This window comes from Topomyia yanbarensis, chromosome 2, assembly GCF_030247195.1.
Source record: "Topomyia yanbarensis strain Yona2022 chromosome 2, ASM3024719v1, whole genome shotgun sequence".
NCBI classification, from domain to species: domain Eukaryota; kingdom Metazoa; phylum Arthropoda; class Insecta; order Diptera; family Culicidae; genus Topomyia; species Topomyia yanbarensis.
The window spans coordinates 357,292,399-357,316,759 of NC_080671.1; the positions used below are offsets into that span (position 1 = coordinate 357,292,399).

At 37.5% G+C, this 24,361-nt stretch overlaps 1 protein-coding gene across 14 annotated transcripts in view; it reads left to right on the forward strand.

Annotated features, from left to right (window-relative positions):
* Positions 1–24,361, forward strand: part of LOC131684306 (TLD domain-containing protein 2) — a 688,368-nt gene that overhangs the window by 556,542 nt on the left and 107,465 nt on the right. For 13 of the 14 annotated variants that reach the window (XM_058967047.1, XM_058967051.1, XM_058967048.1 and 10 more), the window contains 4 exons: positions 5,920–6,082; positions 6,145–6,286; positions 6,344–6,400; positions 6,583–6,660. In XM_058967047.1, coding sequence (XP_058823030.1) covers positions 5,920–6,082; positions 6,145–6,286; positions 6,344–6,400; positions 6,583–6,660 — 440 coding nt within the window. The remainder of the gene's footprint in view (positions 1–5,919; positions 6,083–6,144; positions 6,287–6,343; positions 6,401–6,582; positions 6,661–24,361) is intronic. The other variant, XM_058967045.1, reaches the window with a different exon arrangement.

A 24,361-nucleotide genomic window follows, 5' to 3' on the forward strand; every position in this document is an offset into this window, starting at 1 on the left:
GGCGGTGCCAAATTCTTTTGTTTTTACATTTTGGATATTTTAAAACTAGGAGGTTACAATGTTGAAATATTTTTTTTAAAAAAGAAAAATTTTACAGCTATCTTAAGACTAGAAATAAGATTTTATATACAAGAGAAGGGGCAAAAGATTTTTTTTATGAAAAATTTTAAAACAAGGAATTCAATAGTAATAGTTTTTTAGGAAATATTTACAGTTATCTTAAAACTAACAATATAGCTTGGTACACAAAAGGGGGAACAAATATTTATGAAAAATTTCACAGGTGTTTTAAAACTAGGGATACAATTCTATTTACAGATAATATTATTCTGTAACTTTTTAAACAAGATATATTTTGATTAGACTAAAGTAGAGCACCCCAGCACAAAAAAAAAATTCAAAGATAAAATTTTGCCTTTCTCATATAGAAAGGTTATGCAATCGCTCTAAAAATCGTCAACCTAATCCCTGCCGGAGGGCCGAGTGTCATATGCCATTCGACTCAGTTCGTCGAGATCAGTAAATGTCTGTGTGTATGTGTGTATGTTGAAAAAAATGTCACCTCTGTTTCTCAGACATGGCTGGACCGATTTGCACAAACTTAGCCTCAAATGAAAGGTACAAGTTTTACATCGGCTGCTATTGAACTTTTTATTGATTGCACTTCCGGTTCCAGAGTTACTGGAATGAAAAATTCTCAAATGGGGGAGTAAGGGAAAATTTTAAAAACGAATTTGCATTTTTGATGCCAAATGACTTAAAAATGCATAAGACGTTGAGATTTGATAAAATCTCAAAAAAATTGATAAAATCTCAAAAAAAAAAATTATGCGGGGATGATCGCGACTGTTTGTCCGTCTTTGTGTGTCATCGCGAAGGCCTATACCGTTTGCATGCTAACGTGTTTGATCGTATTCGTATGCGCTTACATATTGACTTGATCACCGGAGCATTATATGTATGCGTTTTTATGCTGTGGATGCTATCGTATGAATAACTTCCCATATTTGATTTCGTTTATACAACCATTTAGTTGTTGCATATTCACGTGGGCTTTTGAATTTTCGCACGGGTCGTCGTAATGAGAAAGTGGGCTTTCGGTTCCCACTGGAGTCCTCAGTTATGGCACCTAAAAGCTTGGTATCTAGCGTATTTAAGAGTGAAATTTCCCGAACGAGTATGATTCCTAATTTCGTGAGAGCGGGAGTTGGTTTGTATGTTGGTACTTGAGACAGCATTTATAAATTTGTTAGCGCTAACACGAAGACTTAACTATCGGGAGGGTTTCATGATTGCCAAATCATTGGCGTAGGCGTGCATGATTGATTACATTTATGGCCGGATTTGTGTTATCGCGAAAGACTCTAGCCTTTGTATGTATAGTGCACATTCTTCTTATTGTGTGGGCGTTTGTATGTCGCATTCGCTAGTAGGGGAGCCCGGGGCTAGTTGGTGATTAGGGTAAGTTGACGGAATCCCATTTTCTCCGTTTCTATTAGACATACAGCGATGCCTCTCATTGTGTACCTCAAGTTATGTCAAACCTACTGTAAGCGCAATGGCAATAGTCAAATAAAAATCTATCCCGGTATTCGAAAGGCAAACAGAGATGAACAGTAGCAATTACATTGATGCTAACCGTCCACAGGTTTTCAGTGCTGATCTTACGTTGTTTTCCACATTTTTTCCGAAATTGATTTTTTTGAATTTTTTAACAGTTCTGAGTAATCCACGTGTACTGTCATTTGAGAGATTTGTGAATAATTTTTAGATTTTTTGCTATTAGCATTAAAGTTGACCATGGAGGTAACCCCAGTACTAGCTGGCGTCCAAAAGTGGGTAACCACACGTGAATTCGATATATTACTGATTTTAATTGGATTGCGTTGTACGTTGACGTTTCGGCCCAAACAGTCATTCCTGAAGATGTGAGGAGAAAAACGGTAAATTATGATCGGAAAATTATAATCTTTCGTTATAGATTCTTCGGATAAGTTTCTGTATTTCACTTAGCACCGCATCATGCTAGTTTCGAATTTTGCCGCTAGGGCGATGCTGCTTTTTGAATAAACCTACAAATATGGTATCTTTGAGAAAGCTTGAGGTCCCATCATTTTAAATATATCTTCTGACGATGCAAACTTTGTAGGTCCTGTACGTTTAGAGATAGAGCATGTTTTGTGTAAACATTTAATCTACAGATTATGTTAAAAATGCGCTCTATTTCAAAACTTGTACTTACTTATAATTACCTGACGTAATGATCAAATAGTGCACTAGGTGCAAGGCAACAGCGAAAGATAGACTAAAGAATGATTCGGTGAATCCAGCTTACCCCGAGGAGAGTTCCCCGGCGAAGGAAGTTCTACCGATTCTACTTTGCTACAAGCACCACAATTTGTTGAGTCCTCGGGATCTCTGTCCGGTACCATTTAGCACCGCAACTCCTTTAAGCTCTTCGCTTTCTTTTTCGCGCCATTTAGCACCACTTCCTCGATAAACCTTTCAGCTCCCGACATGTTGCCTAATCTGACGGAGAGTTCCCCGGCGAGAGTTTGCCCGAAACTAGCCTTCGCCGACGGAGAGTTCCTCGGCGAAAGAAGTTTCCCCGATACCGATTCTGCTTTGGTTTTCACTATATTTTTCTCGAGTAAACCGGTAGGGTGCCGTGGTCGGTCTGGCACTTTCAGGTGAAGCGACGCGTTCGGTTCGCTGATGTCCGCTGGAGATTTCTAACCGATACTCTGTCGCAGTCTACTCGACTAGTCCCTGGCAATGGATCTAGCTCCGACGGGGAGTTTCCAGGCGGTGGTTACTCTCCTGAAACCGTTGCTCGCTGTTCATAACGCCAATTCCGCTGTAAGGCGGTCATGATCTGTGTCACAACTCTGTTGACCGCGTTCCATGTGTTTACGTCGTTTGTAGACGTCTGTAGACGACAATATCCAGGTTGATATCCCCCCTCCCGTTTCAAGCAACCTCGTACATTCGAAGAATACATGCTCCCGTGTCTCCTCGACGTTCTCACACTCGTAGCACAACGGTGATGTTGCGCGTCTGAACCGATGAAATTACTTTCTGACGCAGCCATTGCCCGACAGGGGCTGTGTAAGGTAGAAGTCCACCTCCATGTTTTCTAGTGACCCACGTTTACAGGTTTGGGATGAGGCGGTAGGTACACCTTCCTTTCCATACTGCCTCCGACGATATTGTTCTGAACGTACCCGCAACTCGTACGGCCATCAGCCGGAACGTCCTGTTAAACTTTTCGCGATTCTGCTTGGTTTTCAGCGCCGCATCCCAGGCAGGAACCTCATATTGCACTATCGATGACTGCTTCTTGGACCGACGACGTTCTTCACGATCCTCACTATTGCGTTCGTTGTCTTCGCCGACTTTTCGCAGGCGTAGTTGACGTGGTTGTTGAAGATAAGCCAATCGTCGATTATCACTCTCTTCAGTGCACGCCTCCATGCAATTACGTCCCTTCCGACGTCAATCTGTTACCGCTGAACCACTTTGTGGTTTCTGACCAACAACACTTGTGGTGAGCTATATGCAGCTTGACCCCGTTCATCCAGGTCCAGCTGTTGTCTCTGTCACCGATACCTCCACTTCTTCAAGTGTTAGCGACACGTCATCCCCGATTTTCACTTTCCTGGGCAGCCGCAGTGTCAATACTTCATCGTACATCCCGTTCGAAAGAGTTGGACCGGGAAGGGAGCACTTGTAGAACGCCCGTTGTAATGCGAGACTTCTGCCCTTCGTTCGTCTCGTATAGTAGCACTCGGGTCTGGAAGTAGCTCCTCTGGATCTAGCATAGATAGTCGGGCACCCTCATTCTGTGCAATGGCTCCCCTAATGGCACTATTAAATGCATTCTTCACATCTATCTTGACCCTAGTGCAGTATCGATCTCCTCGTCGTCTCCGTTTAGATGCCTTCTCGGCACTCTCGTGCACTGTTCGAATTGCCTCCATTGTCGATGTTCCTTTGCGGAATCCGAACTTCATCCTGGATAGTCCGCGCTCCCCCTCCGTGCATTTCGTCAGCCTGTTAAGGACGATTCTCTTCAGGAGTTTTCCGAGTGTATTTAGCAAACATATTGTCTTATACGAGGCCAGATCGCCAGGTGGCTTCGTTGGTTTTGGCAGCAACCACGGCTTCTGTACCTTCCACATTTCGAGAAAGTTGCCTTCATCTAGACGCTTCTGCAGCACCATCCTGAGCATGTCCGGGTATGCCAGGATCGCAGCTTCTAACATCGGACTAAATACATATGTGTCCAATAACGTTATAAAACTTGAAAGATTTAAACTATTTAGAATTCTCTTATTTGGCTAGCAATTTGAAGCTGCCAACAGAAAAGCAAAGTGTTATTTACTTCTGGAGGACTAATTCATTTTGAATGAGAGAAGATTGCAGTTTATTTTATATAAGGCAGAATACCTCTATTGTTTCAACACAGGGGCATCGTTTCAAAATTTTCTGCTGGAATTTTTCCTCAACTTTTGAACGGGAATAACTGCAGATATCTGTTCGGAAATAATACACAAGTTTGTATCCAGATCATAAAATGTACGACTTCTATAAATAACGAAAAAATGGATTTTGTGAAAGCAGTCATTATAATGATTATAATAATTATGATTTATTTTATTTACTTTGCTTTGATCATTTCCGTTATACCAGTCAATATCAGGCTATTTCCGGTATACTGCCGTTCTACGCATAACTGTCCCATGTATATAAGGAATCCCATAGAACATGGGATAATTAAGCTTATAACGGCAGTATACTAGTTCCAAATAATTTCTGCTGTCTATCGAACCATATTGATCCGTTTCAAGGCAACGAATCTAGAGTTGCATTACGATTCCCTGCCGACTTTGTTTTACAATTAAAGCATGTAAACAATTTGTATCCATCTGTTTATTTGGCAAAAATGTGTAAAATGTATCGAAGTATAAACCATCGTTCGTTTGTTGTTGCTGGGAGAGACGGACAAATTTGCTGTTACGGAATAACTTCTGCTGTCTATCGAACCAACAGCCCTTTTCTGGATCACTAAAATAGTACATACAGAATTTTATAACGATATAACGATGTCTTTCCGACTCCGTTGTATAGTTTTAATTAAAAATCTCGTACTTAATCTGTGCGAATTCGAGAAATAATTCTACTGAACTAAACAAAACTATGATCCTTAAAGGCGAAAGATAGACTATTGCGACCTCTTGTCCAATTTTACGTTTCGCAATTATGATAGAGTTTATTAACACAAATTCAATTTTTTGGGGTCGGTAAAGATAGAACGATTGAGGTATATTGCGCGATGTTTCAACAATTTACCTTTTTCATTTCTTGAATTTCTTCATTTCTTTTACCAGTTATATTCCAATTGGGTACTATTAATTTTTTTGGAATTTAGTCAGTATTTATGTGAAACATTGAACTAAAACCCGTCTCAACGAAAAATACTTCAATATTGTGTACTTTCTGGATCCCTCCTTAGAATTAATTAAGCTTCCCTGAAACCGTCGAAAGCTATTACTAAACCTGATCATTACTGCAATATATTAGTAGTTCAATGGGCGCAGTGGTCCCAGTCTCAACAAAACAAAAATAACCCTTCGTGTGATATAACATGTTACTATTACTTTTATCAAAATGGTTCCAAAATAGAGCCACAGCCAAATCCCATTTGTAACCAACACAAGCAATGGCCAGTGTAAGTATGTATGTACATATCACTGAATCTACTTGTCCGCATGTATCACCGGGCTTTATGTGTTCCGCCTGTACCGTCGTACTCCGTTCAGTGTGCAAACAATTTATCCTCTGGAACCGATATCCCATTTTTTGGACCAATACCATCTTCTAATGCACCACAAACTGTTTCATCCCTACCCCCAACAGAACTTATTCCGCGACCGGCCCGTGCCTGTCCCGATCCACCGATGTATTTGCGACTGAGAATGGGCCTCAAAATTGGCAAAAATACCCCACTGCCGACGACGGTCATGTCCTACGGCAAGAACAAACTGCGGCCCGAGTACTGGTTCAGCATTCCCAAGAACAAGTAAGTCACCCAGGATTCTATGTTTTAAGCCCTTTACTTATTGAATTATATCTCCTCAATAGGGTCGATGAACTGTATCGATTCTTGACCGCCTGGGTCCATCACCTGTACGGTGAGCTGGACGAGAAGGCCATCAAAGAACGTGGCTACGAGCTGATTCAAATCGACACCGAGTGGTCCACGAAGGGTGGTAGTTCAAACAAGGTACGTTACACTGGTAAAACTTTTAAGATTCTAGCTAACATTTTCGTTTCCTTCTAGGAGGGACGCTCCGCCAGCGACGGAGAGATAACCGAGTACACGCGTGAATCGTGGGAGGTAAGTGCTAGCTGTTAAGTTTCCACGGAAAGCAAATTTCGAAAGCTGTTGAAATGAACGCGTCCACACCAGCTAACAACCCTTCGTAATGAAATCTAACAATTCTTCTATTTCTCGTGTGATTCAATTTCTATTCCTTCGCGTGTGAATCCTTCTATTGCGTGTAAATCCGCTGAGCGCAGCTGCTGAAGGCACCGTTTGTCAAGACCTACAATATTATTAAAAGCCAAACCGGATCCAACGATTTGGATGGTTGTGAGGTTAGATAACAAACAATACATCATGTTTAAAACCACGACCCACGATCGTTCCCGATTTCGGGATGGTCGGAGTCGTTCGTGCTAATCTTTGTACCCACCGACACACTGCAGTAGCATTTTTCACTGTCTCTCTTACTATTTTTGTCCTGTAATAAGTAGTGAAATCACACACACTCACTCTCTGTCTCTATTCTGCGTTTTGTTCTGGCTATGAGGAATGTTAGACGTTCTACACACGCTCACCTTTGTAACTCCTTGTTGTTCCTAGTAGCGGACCATGTCTATGTCTATAATCGACACGCCGGCAAATTAGGATGTTTTCTGTACATGTTTTGGAGTGTTCGAGTTTTGTATTTTGACGGGAGTAGGTTTGTTGGCTCGTAATTGAATTATGTTTCGAGGATGTATTTGTGTTTATAGACATGCGATTGTCGCGAGCATTTTTTTTAGTTCTCCCCATTTATTCATTTATTGCAATGTAAAATACTGATTGAAAGCTAGAAAAATGCACCTTATTCTTATTATTCCGTAAAGTTGACCACACCATTAGTTTGATGATCTTGTTTTGTAGTTTGGATTGAATGATGACAAATAAGGATTATTTTTTTGCTGAAAAAAATGTCTTATTTATTAATTGGTACCAATATGAGTAGCTTATCCGACGCACCGTAGATAACAGCCGGCTTTAGAGCGTAGGGAATGAATGAATGAATGAAATATGACACCTGATGTGCAACTGCTTTTCGATAGTTTCCAAATCTTATATTTTTTTTCAAAATTTTTCCATGCTTATGTTCTTGTTTGGCCATCATTGTTTGGAAGGTATATGTTCTGTATTTAGGGATAAATAAAATTAGTTGTGATTCGCGAGCACACTGGTTGTACATATGGACATAAATAATGTAAATTATAAAATGTGCTTCGAAAATATTGTGGGATTGTGCAAAGCTACTTGTAATATGAATGTCATGTAATAAGTTTGTGTATATAATGCTTTGCGATAATCTAAATGTACAAACTGGGAGACAATTTCAAAGAATGTGCGAATAGCTAACCCTTCTAATATGACCTAATCGCATCGCACAGAGTTGAGGGTTGCTTCTAATGAAGACCAAGTTAGCTGACAAAATAGGTGCCGTTGTCGCTTCTACTTATTTTTATTATATATCGTAAAAATCAATTGAATCACTAAATGCAGTGCAAAATTGCACGAAATCATAACTATCGCCAAATTACGATTAACACGAAACTTTGGCATCCGCAACGCCAACGTAGGCACCTTACGTCAGAATCAGTTGATACCAGATTTTTTTTGTTATCGCTGTCTTTGGCTTTAGACCTGGAGTGGTCCATCTCGCCAGTTGATACCAGATTTCACAACTCTTGGTTTCGAATGAAGACACCAATTGGTTAGAAAGGGTGTGCAGTGATAAGTTCAGGTAGATTTGCTCCAAACTATAGACTAACTTGTCCTTTTAGTTTAAATGAAAATTACCTTAGTAAAACGAATACCAAATAGTTCATATAATGCAAGTGTGCTTAGCAAAACTCACGAATATTAGCGGTACTTGCCTGCCCAATACCTCATTCCGCCTCTGCAAATGTATCGAACGTTATACTGACATATACTTTTATTTTAACTGGAGAACTCATTGGTGATTCGTTCACCACTTGCTAAACGAGCTAAAGTTATAATACGTGGTTAAGGAAAACGGTGGTGTAAATTATTACGAGGTTGCTCCAGATGCACTACCCCAATCAAAACAATAATTATGAATCCAACAGGAAAGAATCGTCAGTGTCACCAAACTAAAATATTAGCCAGAAAATTTACGGTTGAGCAATTTTAGGAATATGTAATCAATTCTTTCAAGCGATTCAAGGATGACGGGGATTGCCTGCAAAAAGATTATCATTGGGGGGCAGGCATTTGATTTGGTCACTTTTGGTTTCACTACCCGCACTACACATGCACAGGGACGGACGGTTCTGTATCCAGAACTGTAGCGTAGGGTAATGCGTTAGCGCCGGAGTCGCTAAGAAAATTTGCTAAGCTTCGAATTGCAGCCAGTTGAGCGGAATTTTTTTTCTCGGATTTTAATCTCTGCTATTCTGCTGTTATAAGCATATTTGTCCCATGTTCTAAGGGTTTCCCTATATACATGGGACAATTATGCGTAGAACGGCAGTATTCTACTCGTTCATTTTTCGACCTGTTTCTTTGTTGAAATACTTATTCTTAACATTTTGTAAAAAATCCATACACTGGATTTTTTAATTTTGCATATTTTTTGTCTATAATATGAGAAAAATGAGTTTATTCAGCTAGAGGCACCAAACGTATCACTGTGATGTAATTTGAATTCATTTTTAACCGTTGTACAACTTTGAACGCGTATATAAATTGTTTTCATGTGAGTTGACTAGTTGTATTTGCATTTCATTATATGTTCATTTTTTTAATTTTTGCCATGATGTTACGTTTGCATCTTTTAAGTCTGTCGTCATTTATAGAGGAATCAAAACCAAAGAATGGACAACAATGAGTCAGAAAATTGATAAAATCACGAGTGGACAAAATCGGTGCCTAAAATTTTTTTTATGTTGAAATCCGAGCTACGAACAGCCGCTCAGCAGCTTCTTGTATGCTTCTAAGAAAATGCGGAACAAATATTTCTTCTTTTTCCTGCCCCTTTTTATACCGGTTAGTCCCATTATGGTCTTCACGAAAAAAACCGTTCAAAAATTCATAAGAAATAGATCACGTTTTCGCGAACTGGATGATTTACGAAAAACGTGACCAAGTTCCTGATATTATGAATAATAAACCTCGTATTCATGAAACTATTTGTGTTTCCAAAACATAAGCTCTCGCCTAGAATATACATGGTGCTACATTCGAATGTTTGGTTAGGTTACTGTGCATATTGTCTGTTGTGATTTTCGTTCATGATTTTGGGATACTCTGGTTTGTATAAATTATATCAACTAAAAGAGATGCCAGTTAAACGATGTTCAATATTCCCGGAGCTTAGTCGCGATTTTCGTAATTTCTCATCACGTTACCGTGATATTTTATTAATGAATTTTCTTTCAAATTTTCTGGCAGCGTGGCGTGAGACTGATTCGCAGTATTTTGTTCTGTGAACTATATCAAAAAACACGATTTGTGGTTCTATAATGTGTTTTGGTGCTCAGCGCAGTTTTCGTTTTCTGTCCAGCCATCACGCTGAATCTTATCAAATGAATAACGATATTGGAGACCCTAATAGTTTCCTTATATATGATGCTCGTACTTATTATTGCTCGCTAGTAACTGGACTACATGAAATAAAAATGATTTCTCGAATAATATTCCAAATTTTGTGAAATAGTTCACTTGAAAGTTTTATGATCATTTGTAGAGTTGCATGAAAATGAAAATGATTCGGAATATTTTCCAAATATCACAAAGCACGCACGCAAGATAGATGACTCATGTATTAGGCATCCTGAACCAGTTCACGAACCCATCAATAATATTTCATGATTTTGTGAAGTATGTCACGAGCACTAATGGTAAGTCGTGATCATTATACTAGGATTTATTAAGCAGTTCACGAATTCGTGAATAATATTTAAGAAAATTCTGAACTGAACTACGTGTTCAGCCGTGACTATTATGCTAGGAATCATGAACCAACTCACAAATGTATGAATGCACTTGTATGGTTTTGTGAACTATTTCACGAACAAGAAGTCTAGGAATCATCAGTTAGTTCACAAATACATTAATAATCTTTTACGATTTTGTTAAGTATTTCACGATATTGAATATTAACTAATTTATTAGGAATTAGTGAATTAGCTAACGAGGATTAAAATGATTCCCGAACAAAATTTCGAGTTTCGTGAAATAGTTCACAAAAAATATCCAGATTTTTTTTCGATTTTGTTAACTAATTCACAACTACGAAAACCAGATCATGATCGAGATGAAATAAATCATGAATTAGATCACGTCGGACTTGTTCGTACTCTGAATAGTTTTTCGCGATCCTATGAATTATATCACGAGTCAATTTTTGGTATTATGAATAATGTCCATAAAGCTGTGAATAAATTTACATACAAAAAATCCGTTTGCCAATAACATGACCGAAACCGTTACTGAAGTTCATTAATCAAAAACAAATATCTCCACTAATAGTAGTGTTATACGGGCGTTACTGAAAGGAAATTTACCATAAACATGCGACACATGTGTGAACATGTGTCGCATGTTTATGTTTTAGAACAAAATTTCATTACACTTTATTCACGTTTTTGGGAACATTTTTTCGGTATAGTTATCATATTGTTAACGTGCCGCTGTTTCAATTGGAGAAACTGGATTGAAGATCCATTTTTTTTAGATTTCCGAACTCACGGTTCACTGAAGTTAAAACTTTTCAAACAAACGAAGATAATAAATAAAGTACGTGGTGGCTAATCACAGACCACACTGTGTACTTGTGATGATCAGTCTTCAACGTGTCAATACTGTAAACAATCGGCACTCTACGAAAAACCCTGCGACCCCCTACGTAATAAAATATCCACAACGAAAAAAAATCCGGAATTTCGGAACCAATTGTTGTCCATTTGTCAAACCATCAGTAGCTTTAGAAAAAAAATCTACTAGTCTCACAAACGAAAGGATAGCAAGCAAATAGGTTTAGTTTGTTTTACGACCATAATCCGTAAACCGAAGACACAAATCAAAGCTTTTAATAATCTCCAAGAAGGCAGCAGTACGGATAGTATGGACGAAAGCGACTACAAAAAGTGAAGTGAATGACCCTTAAGTGGTGATACAGAAAATGTTTTACTACCAATGTGTAATTTTTGGGTCTTCGGGGTTCAATACAACTCCAAACAGCTTCCTGGGCAAGACATTTATACGACAACTGAAAGCGCGAAAACAGTCAAAGCTAGCAAAGAAATATCTCGTATGGCATGCTGTCTGTAATTGTGACATAAAGTGCGACATTTTTGGTACAACTGAGCCGCGAGTGATTCGAAAAAACGTTTGCTCCATTTCCAGAAGAAACACAAACATTCCGTTCCGTTTTAGCCGAAATTGGTATCGTACCATGAATAAATATAAATTTATTGTGTGTCAGTCGAATTCATGAAACTATTTGTGTTTACAAAACACAAGTCAGTCGTGTGTCAGTCGAATTCTTCGCAGATAATTTACCCAAAAAGGCCAGAGGGTCATTCATCGTTCCGCTTCCTTGGCTATAGCTTTCGTTCCTATTGTCGCTAAAGCTACTGTTTAGAAGATTACTGATTTCTTTGACTTGTTCTTTTCGGTTTGCGAATTACGGTCGTCAAACGATCTTCCTCGTTTTTTTGTCTTATCGTTGGCGATGCTGTTTGTTGCCTCAATCGTACTGGATGTAGTCGTAACCGCTGTATTTGTTTTCGTTGTTGTATGTTTTTTTTTTGCCTTGGGTGATCTTGCGCAGGGTTTTCTGAAGTGTATAGAGTGTTTGCATCACTGACACATGGGAGCCTGGTAGTCATAAGTACACAGCGTAGGGGCTGGTAGAGCTAAATCGCTGTATCGCGAAGAAAGGTATAGGATGCTCCAGTCGCACTCTCGTAGCCCGAACACCGTTTAATGCAAAGAAGTTCCTCTATTTATTATCGCTAATGAAAAGCACTTCTCCATATTGAAGCATAGATAGCCGAATAGAGTTATCATATGTACGCGGAAACAGTTGTAGTCACACTTCGTTGCGTTATCTTCATAGTACACGGGGATTTTGATATTCTAATATTGTCACTCTCAAGAAAAAAGCTCATGTTGTTACCAGGGATGGAATGCACTTGAGAGCAAATAAAGAGAAGAATAAAAACGCTTTTTGCACTCTGCATGCGAACCGCCGCTCTTCTCTGCACTCCGACGTGTATTGCTCCCATGTATGCATTCTACGCCATGGCTGCACACATCAAAGACAAATACTAGAAATAAAGAGGCTCTTTAGTGTACTTCTTGGTCCCACGCACACGGAGGCAAGGAAGACAACAACAAAAAGAATTAGAAACGTTCTTCCGATTAAACAATATCTGAATTATAGTTTTATTCGCCTTCCTCCTTATTTACCAGTAAGGGGAGGCACAAACAAGTGACTTTTCAAGGTGACTCTTTGTGCGAAATTGTGCATCTCTTTGTGCACAGATCTTTCTCTTTTTAGTTTTTAAGTTTCTTTTTGTGCGGGTGATCTGCACATCGCAGTGATTTTTTTCTCTATTTTTCATCGGTTTATTTCGCTCTTTTTGCACATTGTATGAGCAAATAACAAGTCTGGTTGTTACGGGAAACAAATAGCTCGATAGCTGTAGCTGAATACTATCAGTATAGTATTGCGTATATGGTGAAACTGAATATCATCAGTTTCATTGATTTACATTTAATTTTTCAGCAAGCGCTCTTCTTCTTCTGTGGGTGGTCTACTTTTGCAGTCACTTATATCCACAACGGCTATGTAGTGAAGCCAGAAGAAAATCTCTTCACTATCACTAAAGGTATAACGAAGAATAACCGTAGTAAACTGGAATTTTTATAGCTCAATTCACATGAATCTAACGCGGATCGTTAACTGTATACAGTATGAGAAGGTTATTGACCAGTTCATGCATCTTGGAACATTTGTGACATGTGATATTGATGATAACCGTTGGATAGAATTGCCTGTCGCTGTTGCAAAAAATACTTTCCACAGTTAACGCAATCAGCTACAATTCTAGTGCGTATAAACGCAAATAAAACTTTCTGCGTCAAAATTACTGATACTCTCTGCTGCTCTGTACTGTCTTCAGATATGTACTAGAGTGACAAGAAAAAAATGACTCCTATCAGTCCTGATCCCACCAGGATTACTTGCACCAAATTTGAAGCAAATCGGACAAGTCTAGCTACCGGAACAACATGCCTGAAGTTTGCTTGGGATTTTTCGACAATTTACATGGGAAAAAAAACCCACTAGCTTGCATTTTCGCCACTGGGTGGCACTGTATGCATCGTATTATCACTGTAAGTGAAAATATGAAAGATATTTCAATTGTCTACAACTTTATCGAAGACTGCTAGTCAATCCGGCTTTGTTAAAAGAAGTTGTTAAACTTTTAGCGAAGTGTTTCAGGCCTAGCAATTATTATCAAGTACTCGTTGTGTTTGAAAAAGTGTATATTCATTGGCAAAACAGAACATAGAAAATAGATTGGATAAATAATTCCCATCCTGCTGACCGCTAGTAATTAAGACTATTTCAACAGTCTTCCGATGGTAGAATAATTTTACACTTGGTATAATTTGTGTACCAAGTGCAAAAATATTCTGCCATCGAAAGAGTGTTAAAATCGTCTTAGTTCCAAGCGGTTAGTAGGATCGTAATACACAAGATCTGCATTTGCCCAAAATCTATCAGAATTGGCCAATAATAACTCCCATTTGGTCGAAAAACCATCTACTGTATTTTATTATACTCCAATTTGTTTGTAACATTATTAAAATTCATCCGAAATTCTACCTCAATTCTACCTTACCTGAAGTTAGTTTTTTTAAATTCAATTAATTCGGTACAAATGAGCCATTATTACTTTAATACCACACCAACGCTCTACCACATTTGCTTACATGTCGCTAAATATGTCCAGAATCAAATTGAAACTTTGATGTGCTTTTGGATAATTTAGATCTATTTTCGAAAACGCTTGTAAACTTATCCGTCGATAATATCTTGTGTAATTCGTCAGTTCACCATATCAGCAAATTGCTTGCCGGGTCATAAAATTGTTAATTTTTGCGAATGCGTCCTCGAACAGCTAACTGGTAATTGGTTGAGGAATTATTTCTATCCTGGAGTCCAACGGCCGTATTACAGCTTGCGACGACCATTACAATGCTCTTGAGAAGTACTGCCTATTGAAAATTGGTGGAATCTCATCAATTTGATTTATAATGAATTCTTTGTAAAAGTCATCAATAATCATTTGCGAAGGGATTGTTGGAGCACAAACATCAGCTCTATCGTTGATCGTCCGTCTCGGCATAAACCACGAACGGTTAAGTGCAACCAGGACACGCCCCCAAAAACACAGATGTTTTAAAAATTTTATCTAGCTTTTTTTCTCATGATTCCCAATAATCGGATCACGAGGCGTATTTCTTCCTGTATTAGGCACTTCATCGATGTCTCAAAATTAATTTTCACAAAATTAGAAACAAATAATTTGCGCCTTTATGGGTTAAGAATTCGCAATTGGTCGCAATATTTAATGCAAACATTGAGTAATCGACCTGGCATCAAGTCACCCAACTATTTTATGGCTCATACATTTATAGTCAGCAACTTTTCTCGTCAACTAGTAGATTGACCGCAAAATATAACTTTTTTTTTGATATATCACCTCATCCTAATAAATCACCTTTAACGCCCATAATAATCTACCGTTTCGTTTCTAAGTGAACCACATTTGATGGTTTCGGTCTTATCAGAAACGAACCAAATTCAAAACAATCCTGTGTTCCTATTATTCAAAAAGCGGGTCAAAATATTTACGCTTATGCAATCTCTGTCGATTCGGCACGGTTCGGTTGAATGTTATAGCCCCTGGAACAGGCGCTGATAGCTTTTTGATTTGTGGAATGTTGACCTGTTGATGGAAAAATATTTACAGCGTATTGATTCGAATTTATTGGTAATGCTGCCGGGTAATATGAGGCTTATGGGCAAATATCTATTTAATCCTCGAATTTTGTATTTCTTTATTCATTGTTTTGCTCATATTTTTTTATGAAAATGAGATTGATTAGTTTCTGTTATAAAACGCGAGAGACTTTTGTGAGCCAGATTTTGAAGAGCATCTCTGGGCTAATAGAACCTGCTGTTGTGAAAAGACAATAGTTCTTTTGGATTCTTTCCAAAAAGGGTCCTTTTTCTCCACAAAAATTTCTCTATATGATCTCCTCCTTTTTTCTATGTCACAAAATTCTTTATCACCACCTCAGTCTCCCCATGTGCGAAATGAGATAGAGCCAAAATTTCTCAAACGGGCCACTAAAATTAGGTCAAATTACAATTTCGTAGGAAAATCCCATTATTTTGTAGTTTTTGCTGTTGCAAAATCAAATGCGGATGTGATTTTTTTACCATAATGTTGACATTTGAAGATTTCAACCCATTTATTTCTGAAAAATTACTACTAGTGTTTTTTTCGACCAAAAAAGAGAATCAGCACACCTTTGTAATTCCTTTTGTGATGAACAATTGTTAAAAAATATACAAAATGGTAACTTTTCGGTTGGGGAAAAATTACTAACAATCGGTGCTCTACGACAAATTCAACCTGTTTAGTTTGTTTAAATCGGTCAAGTAAGTCGCCTGTAGTAATTTTTTTTTTTAATAAAAGAGCCAAAAACTTCAACTATCAATATTATGTCTACTTTTTTTTGCGAAACCTAACCTTATCAAATTTACTTTTGCAATGCCAAATACTACAAAAAAAATTGGAGCTTCCATCGAAGTTTTAATGTTGGTGGCCAATTTGAGAAATTTTGACTCGATTTTATTTAAACTTTTCCATGTTTTATTACGACTAATATTTAATCACACTTTTCTTTTTGCCTTTCGACATTCAACTAGCCAGAGATTACTAAGGGTCAACCAACAACATGTCTCCCGGCACCGGTTCGTCTCACTTTAATGTGAGAACAGGGTCATATGTATTCTGGTCTGGGCATATTAATACAATCCCATGTTCATTGATACCAAATTTCTTTTTTTTATCCGAGAGACATATTTAGTACTAAAACCCTGTTGAAATCGTCACTAGTCCAAAAAACAAGCGTTCAACAAACAACAAAAATGAATAAAAGAAAACTTTAGTGAAAATACTTGCAAAGACAATCAGGGTAAAAATGATTTTATACCCGTATATTATGAACTTTGCTGATAGGAAATAACGTTTGCAGTAGTAATTGGTAAATCGTCGTGATTTTGTCGTTTCACTTTCACAGATTGACAATCATCATTTGTTCTTGGACTATGAGGAATTTAATGTTGCAATGAGTAGAAGCATTTTAGCCATTCTCAAATTGACACCCATGAAAGTCAACAAAAAATATGATGAAACAGCAAAGAAACATCAATTGGTAATTTAGGAATGCGACTAAAATGTTGCGACTGGTTGTATCTTTATGTTAGCAAGCTGAGATTATTCGGTTTTCCGTTCTAAAACTTCAGAAGTATCGGTGTTTTCGGAATGGGGTGACGAGTAAATGACAGAATTTGTCGTCGGAAGCCATTTCAAAATCCAAGATGGCAACTTCCGATTTAGATTTACAATATGGGTATTTTACATAATGACAGAAATCGATGTCGGAAGCCATTTCAATATTCAGGATGGCAATACGGCTATATTCGGAACGCGATAGTTATACAGTAGATGTATAGAAAGTTTTGCTCATTCGGATGTCGCCATCTTGGCCTTTAAAATGACATCACTAATTGATATCCGTCATCTGCTCATCAAACTCATTTCAAAAATACCCTTTTGGTTCGGATTATAGACAATTTCGCTCAACTAGAAGGCGCCATCTTGGATGTCAACGAAGTTCCAAATGTTTAATATTATCATCTATTTGTCAAGCCCGTTCCAAAAATACTCATATTGTTGGGATTATTGACGATCGGATGTCGCCCTCTTGGACTTCAAATGGGCGCCAAGCTTCCATTTTCATCATATGCTCGGTAAGTCCATTCCAAAAAGATCTATGTTATGTTACAATCATTAAATTTTGTGAGCTGCTTAGATGAAACGAGTTGTAAGAAGAATGCAAAAAGATTTTTTTCACGAACTTAATTCCAAATAACGAACACTTCTTTTACGCAAATTCGAAAATGGAGCTTCCAGTGTATTTTACATCATGAATTATCGGTCTTACCGTGACAAAGGAAGTCTAAAACCACCGTGTTTGACCGGAGCACCACTTCTTGCTAATATGACTCACTCATTTCGATAGATCACCACGGCTAAAATAAAAAGAATTGTTTCATTTGTTCTTTAAACAATGCGCACCCATATTTTTATATGAAACAGGTTTTGTAAGATTGATTAAAACCTTGAAAAGCTATTTTTCTTATATTTACTTTGTGGAAAAAATAACACTTAAGAAAACTTTTTAATATCAGATGTGGGTGCGCGACCTTAGGCATAAATACGTTAGGCATAAGTACGTTAGGCATAAATACGTTTGGCATAAATACGATAGGCATAATGGACGATAGGCATAATTCACAAAAATATAAATATAATCGCAAGGTTTTCATTTTCATAGAGATTTCGCTTGTTTTTTTCAGATTAGAAAAAAAGGACGCTTTGCTATACCATACCTTCGCATAACTTTAGCGAGAGACTCCAAAATGAAAAATACCATGCGAGATATTTAACACTTGCAAGTGTAGTTTTTTCTAATTTTTCTGTAGAGGAGATGAAGAAAATATCCCTTTATTTAAGTGAACAGTTTTGGTACAAGCACATTTCAAGCCTCTGCGATTTATTACTAATACAGTTGCATCCAAATATTAAAAAAAAAAAAACAAAATAATGAGCAGACATTAAGTTTTGGATCCTATGGAAACTGGTAGTGTCATGTACAGGATCAACATTAGGCTACGGATTCTACGTTTGTGATGATACCTTTTTCGTTTCGGTAACTCGTCACAGTACAGGATTCTCTCATATCAAAAAGTTCCCGTAGCTCTATTTGTGATGGCCTCGAGAATACAATCATTGTGCATAAGAATATGGGAGACAATCAATATAGAACCAGCAATATTCGTATATTCATTGAATGAATAATAAAATGCATCATTCTTTCTTTCATGAGCTGTTCTTCAAGGTTATATAGTTTCTTCTTGGACAATTTCATCTTGCATTCAATAAAAACTAATCTAAGTTAACCCTTACATGCCCAACTTTTTGTAGTGTTCATAGAGTTCAAAAAACACGAAAAATCCGCTTTGAAAGATGCAGTGCTTTCGCAGTGCTGGAAGCTGCTCAATATTTACCTTCCGGTGCTCAACACAATTCTACAAAATTTTCAATATTATATATGCTAGGAAAAGATAGTCGAAGCCGGTCCAAATTCATGCGTTTTATCAGTTTTCAACAATAATGGAAAATAATGAAGATATATCAAAGTTTTATTTATCAACGCTAACTGTAAATATCTCTGGTCGTACTGCTCCAGCAGAGTTATATCAGACTAATAGAAATAACTTCAGTCAGTTGGTCTTACTTGTTTTTTGAGTAAATTCTGCCTAAATCAAAAGTTTTAGCAGTTTAAAGATGTTGATTACAAAAATAATGGGCATGAAGGGGTTGATGTGCGTTATTCATGCGTTAATACAAAATAGACCGATTTTAAACAAGAGTATTAGCCTATTTTAGAGATGTGCAATTTTCTTATTCGTTCATTCGATGTGCATTCTACATTTTTTATTTGAGTTATGCTTTTTTGAGGTATTTACAATAGAATAAAATGTTGATCGAGTTCTATCAGCTTCCAGAGTAATTCTACAACGTCAAAAAAATTCAAACATTTGCGCTCTTACAACCCGATGCTGTCACCACCAAAAAGTTGTTTTCGTAAAGGATACTTCAACATGATAATTTATGCCTAACGTCCATTATGCCAATCGTCCATTATGCCAAAAGTCCATTATGCCTAACGTATATAATGCCTAACGTCCATTATGCCAAACGTCTCTATGCCTAACGTCCATTATGCATAACGTACTTATGCCAAACGTCCGTATGCCTAACGTATTTACGCCTAATGGGGTACACCCTCAGATGTTATGGTCACCGCAACATATTTATTTCGAGAACTTGTTGATTTTTCTCGGAGAAACCTTGTGAAACCGGTGAAATAAACACTTTTTTAAAGTTGCACAGTCAGGCCAGTTCATTTTCAAAGATAGCAATGTTAATGTTATAAAATACGTGAAAAGAAACGCGGACGAAAATAGTTGACCACCGCTATTTTATAATACGTAAGTTCAAAAAACGACCGGATGTTTATTAATTTTGTTTTTTATTTCTCGGCTCTTCGGTCTTTCAAATCAGAACGGGTATGTATACTTGTATACTGCCCGACGTTTCGGCCACTGGTTTTGGCCTCCAACTACTACTACCCACTAAGACTGTTCACCAATTGTTTAGAACCGTTGCATATGAAGCAAAACTTATGGACCTTCTCAACGTCGATAAACGACGTAGAATGATAACATAGTAAGCGTCTCACACTAATTGTTATACATAAACACTTAATCAAAATTTTAAATAAAATTACAGTTTCCCTTGAAAAAGGCCAAATCCAGTGATCGAAACGTCGGGCAGTATGCAATACCCGTTCTGATTTGAAAGACCGAAAAGCCGAGGAATAAAAACAAAATTAGTAAGTTCAAAAGATTTGTTTTAATGAGAAAAGACCTGTGAAAGTAGAATATCATGGTTGTGGTTTGTAATCATTCGCATATAGAAATGATAGTTATAAGGAATAGTTAAATTAGTAGTTGTTACTTGTGGTTCTGTCAATTTCTCATTAATCTGACAATATTGCCGAACACGTTATGTAAAAGTACACACAAGTTATTAGTGTAGTTTAATTTTAAAATTTTAAATATTATGAAATTGATGTAGCGCCAAATTCGCATTTCACCACTTCCTCAAATTGCTTGCCCGATCAGAAGTTTTAGGACAAATTTTGACAATCTCTTCTTTCGAACCTACTTTTGGACAGTAAACTTGACCTTTACGCTGAAACATTCCTTTTCCGGGAGGTCGAGGAAGTCGGTCGTCGTCATCCATAATGGTGCAACAAGATTTGATGAGCAACTGCGAGTGGAGTTTTTTGAGATAGGTTTTTGCTACGATATTGTTCTGCCCTTTGCGATTTTTTGCTTTCTACACCTTGTAGACATGTAGTCCAGAACTCTTTGCAATTTCTAGCGAAATCAGGGATTATCATATTCGGTTAGCCTTTCAATTCTTTGAATGGTTAAAAATGCATTGTTTTAACTCTCGTTGTAATGAAATGAATAGAATTTTTCTACGATGTATCTGGAGTGTATTTTGAAACATATTTTTTGGGTTTTTAGTTTAGTTACAAAGTTTCGTTCTGTTTTCTGCGACTATCTTCAGATATAATTCATCTAAGCATAGAATTTCTAAACCCCTCTTGAAACAAAATCTTGGCTATGGACCTCAACTTTGTCCCTCAAGGTTTTACAACTGAAAATCTTTAAAACCCATAAACCTGTGATTAAAGAGAGATTTTTAGTAAGTTGTTTGAGGTTTCTCTAACCCGAAAAGTGGCGAATGACGCTAAGGTTAAAATCTCTACAATCAAAATAATAAAAAAAAGCACAGTGAAGAAATATATTCCCAAATCATTTTCTTTGAAACCAGCCAGTTCACATATGCTCGAAGTAGTGCACTGCAATTTTCCCAGTTGAAATTAAATTCTGGTAGGGTGATGAGCCCATTTTCGCTATGTTTCTATTATCACCTTACCCATTTGAAGCCGTTGGTTAGAGTAGTGTCTGCCATCTTTGTTCCACGCATTGAGTCAAATGGTAGCGCAACAATAGGGACACTCGATTCGAGTTTTCGTTGCGCTCAAACACGAGAATTACACTGTTTTCAGCGTATTTGTGTTATTATATTGGTTCTTAACAACGAAGCAAAGTTGTTGATGTCCATTTTTACGCATTCCATTGATTGTAGGCCGAGGAATTAATGAATCAGTGAGGCACCCTGCTTAGTATGGTGAAAATAGGCACTTAACCCTATATATTCTAAACTGCTAAACACTCAGTTTACCTGTTATTATTTCTTAGCCGGCTGTGGTCTAGCAACAATTGACTGGATTACTCATTCACACCCGAAGCAATGCAACTGTTGACCGCATGCCCGGTAAACGGCGATCTTTTCATCTATTTCCTACAGGCATTATGTACATTGTGGCAATTACACAGCTGTAATTTTCCGTTGCCAGCGGCATGCATCGCCATGGTGTAGGGAACATAACTTGTTAGCTTCTCCAAGAAATGTGGCACACTTCAATGCGGTCAATAACCAGCTTATGGTGCTACCTACAGCAGTTTTTACGAAAAAAACCTGTATTCGCCGACTATCATAGCTCAGATTTTTCCATCGTAAGCTCTTCGGCTGGTATATGTTTCGCCGATGTTAAGAGATCTGTTTTTGAGATATATTAAGTGAATCAAATAATCTGGTAGTTTTGATCGAATCCGAACTTTTATAGTTATAGGAGATTCATTATAAAACAGTGGTTTCAGTTATATTTGATTCTACCATAACAATGTTTCATTAGTGGAAAGTTTCTCATAAACAATAAACAGTGAATTCCAACCGACACAGAAAAATAAATTAAATAACAGGTTATTCCATCTTTAAATATTCAAGTCGATTCAACATGGTCTTTTCTAGTTTTTTGAGGTACTTTTATTAAAAATTTGGTAGATCTGTACTAAAATTCAAGTGGTTTCTTTAGATTTTTGATTTTTGTGGTGGTTCAATGACAGCTACCTTCAACACGGCTCACCTAAATTTACCTGAATAAACGATACCCCAAAATTGAGTCAATCAAATACTATTTTAGATAGTGTTTTAATATAAATGTTCTCAAATTAGTAGTTCAACTAGCTAATATGCATCTACTGTAATAATTATTTATCTATCATTCATCAACACGCTCCTCATGATTGCTTCAGGATTAGTTGGACAGACGGTGTAATTAATGTTTCATGTATACAAAATTAGGTCCATCCTTGTGAAAAACTGTGTTATCTTCACACTTATGACATTTAGCTCCGAAAAAAACCAGTTCATAAGGTAACCCGTCACGACGGCACTCATATCCCAAATAGCAGCTAGTATTTTTTGTTCGCATTCTACTCGCAAAAGAACTGGTTTGTTTTTGCACTTGGCTTTCGGCGCCTTCCGGGCCTCTCTGTAAGAGAAAGGATTGCGTCCATGTAATTCGCATTCCGCTCGGACGAGGAAACAAGCTTGGGCTATTTTTAGACCCAAGTTGTACCGTGTTCCCTGACTGTTTTGTTCCCCCTCGAACTACCTGATCATTGGATTTGCTTCGCAAAACCGTTGACCCTATTTGTGCAACCTTTTCCATCAAAACCAAACTACGACGGTCGGGCGACGTATATATGAGGACCTTAACCGAATAGTACGATACACATAGTTAGTAGTTGACTGTAATGGCAAATTTTTATTAAGACGTTGACACTGATTGCAGAAACTGAGACAACCTTCAAAGGTGAGCCGGTTTTTAGGGAAGGCAACATTGTTGATGTTATTGTTGTTGTTTTTGTTTCGCGAAAACGGCATCCTTTTCCGCGACACGAGCCTCTTCGATCTGTGGCCTGTTCGCAGAAAATGAAAGTAAATTGGCCTTCGCAGTGGACGCAATGGAGTACGAGTACTGCGGCAATCATTCCCTACGGATTGGACGAACGAATGGAAGAACGATTGCCGCATTTCAACAAACTAGCCATTTGTACTGTGTAATCAGGCGGAACGAATAGCTTGGGGGGCATTCTGCTAGTACTGATTGGAGTACGTGTTTTTAGACACAAGGAATCTGAGTTACACTATCTTTTGCCGGACGTACAAGATGTTGTAGGATTATGAGACGTCGCTAATGTCGGTTTTGCTTGAAGCGAAACTGAGTCAGGTTCTAACCCCATATGCTTTCAAAATGTATGAACTGACAGCGCTTAGGGTTAGAACCTGACTCAGTTTCGAAGTTAAGCAAAAGCGCCATAAGTTTGTTCATTTTTTTTTTTTGGTTTGCTGGGTGAAATGATAAATAGTGAAACGTTAATACATAGGGAACTATTCGTTCGTCTTTCATGGACGAAATTTCATTTAACATTCAAGTTAAAAATAAAAACTTTTATTGTTGTACTTATATTGATTATGCATAGAAAAACATAATTTCTCTAATCTGAAAGGATTGATACTTCTCTACTATTCGTAAAGTGACTCCGAGTGCCCATTATCAGTTCATTCGTTCGTATCAATGACTAATATTAAACGCTGCAATAAAAGTATGAAAAACATACGCAATCAAAGTAAATGTCAATCCTATGGCTTCGGGTGAAATACACGCATCTTACACTATCTCGCGACCTTTTCTACCCCTTGGGGATAACCTCTACGATTGGGAGCTTGTTGCTAAGTTATCATACAGATGTACTTGTGCAGTGGCCGATGCAATGTTTGTTTTGCAACTGAAAGGTTGCCGAATAGATAGGGTCATCGATTTCGTTTACTTTCAAACTATACACTCCATCATAAAGAGTTTGTACGAAATTACTTTAAATAACAGTTAAGTATTGATAACTAGTCTAACCTTTTCAAGCTGAAAAACTTTCAATTTTATAAGAAGAAGGTTAAACTAGTCGTAAAAGAAAATAATCCAGGTTCTGATCATGAATCACTTCTCTAAAAATACCCTAAATCTGCCAGATTAGTATCTATTACTTTTCGATGCTCTGACTACTATGAGGGTCACTACATAGGTCACTTCATAAGTAAGTTGATTGACCATGAAATAAAC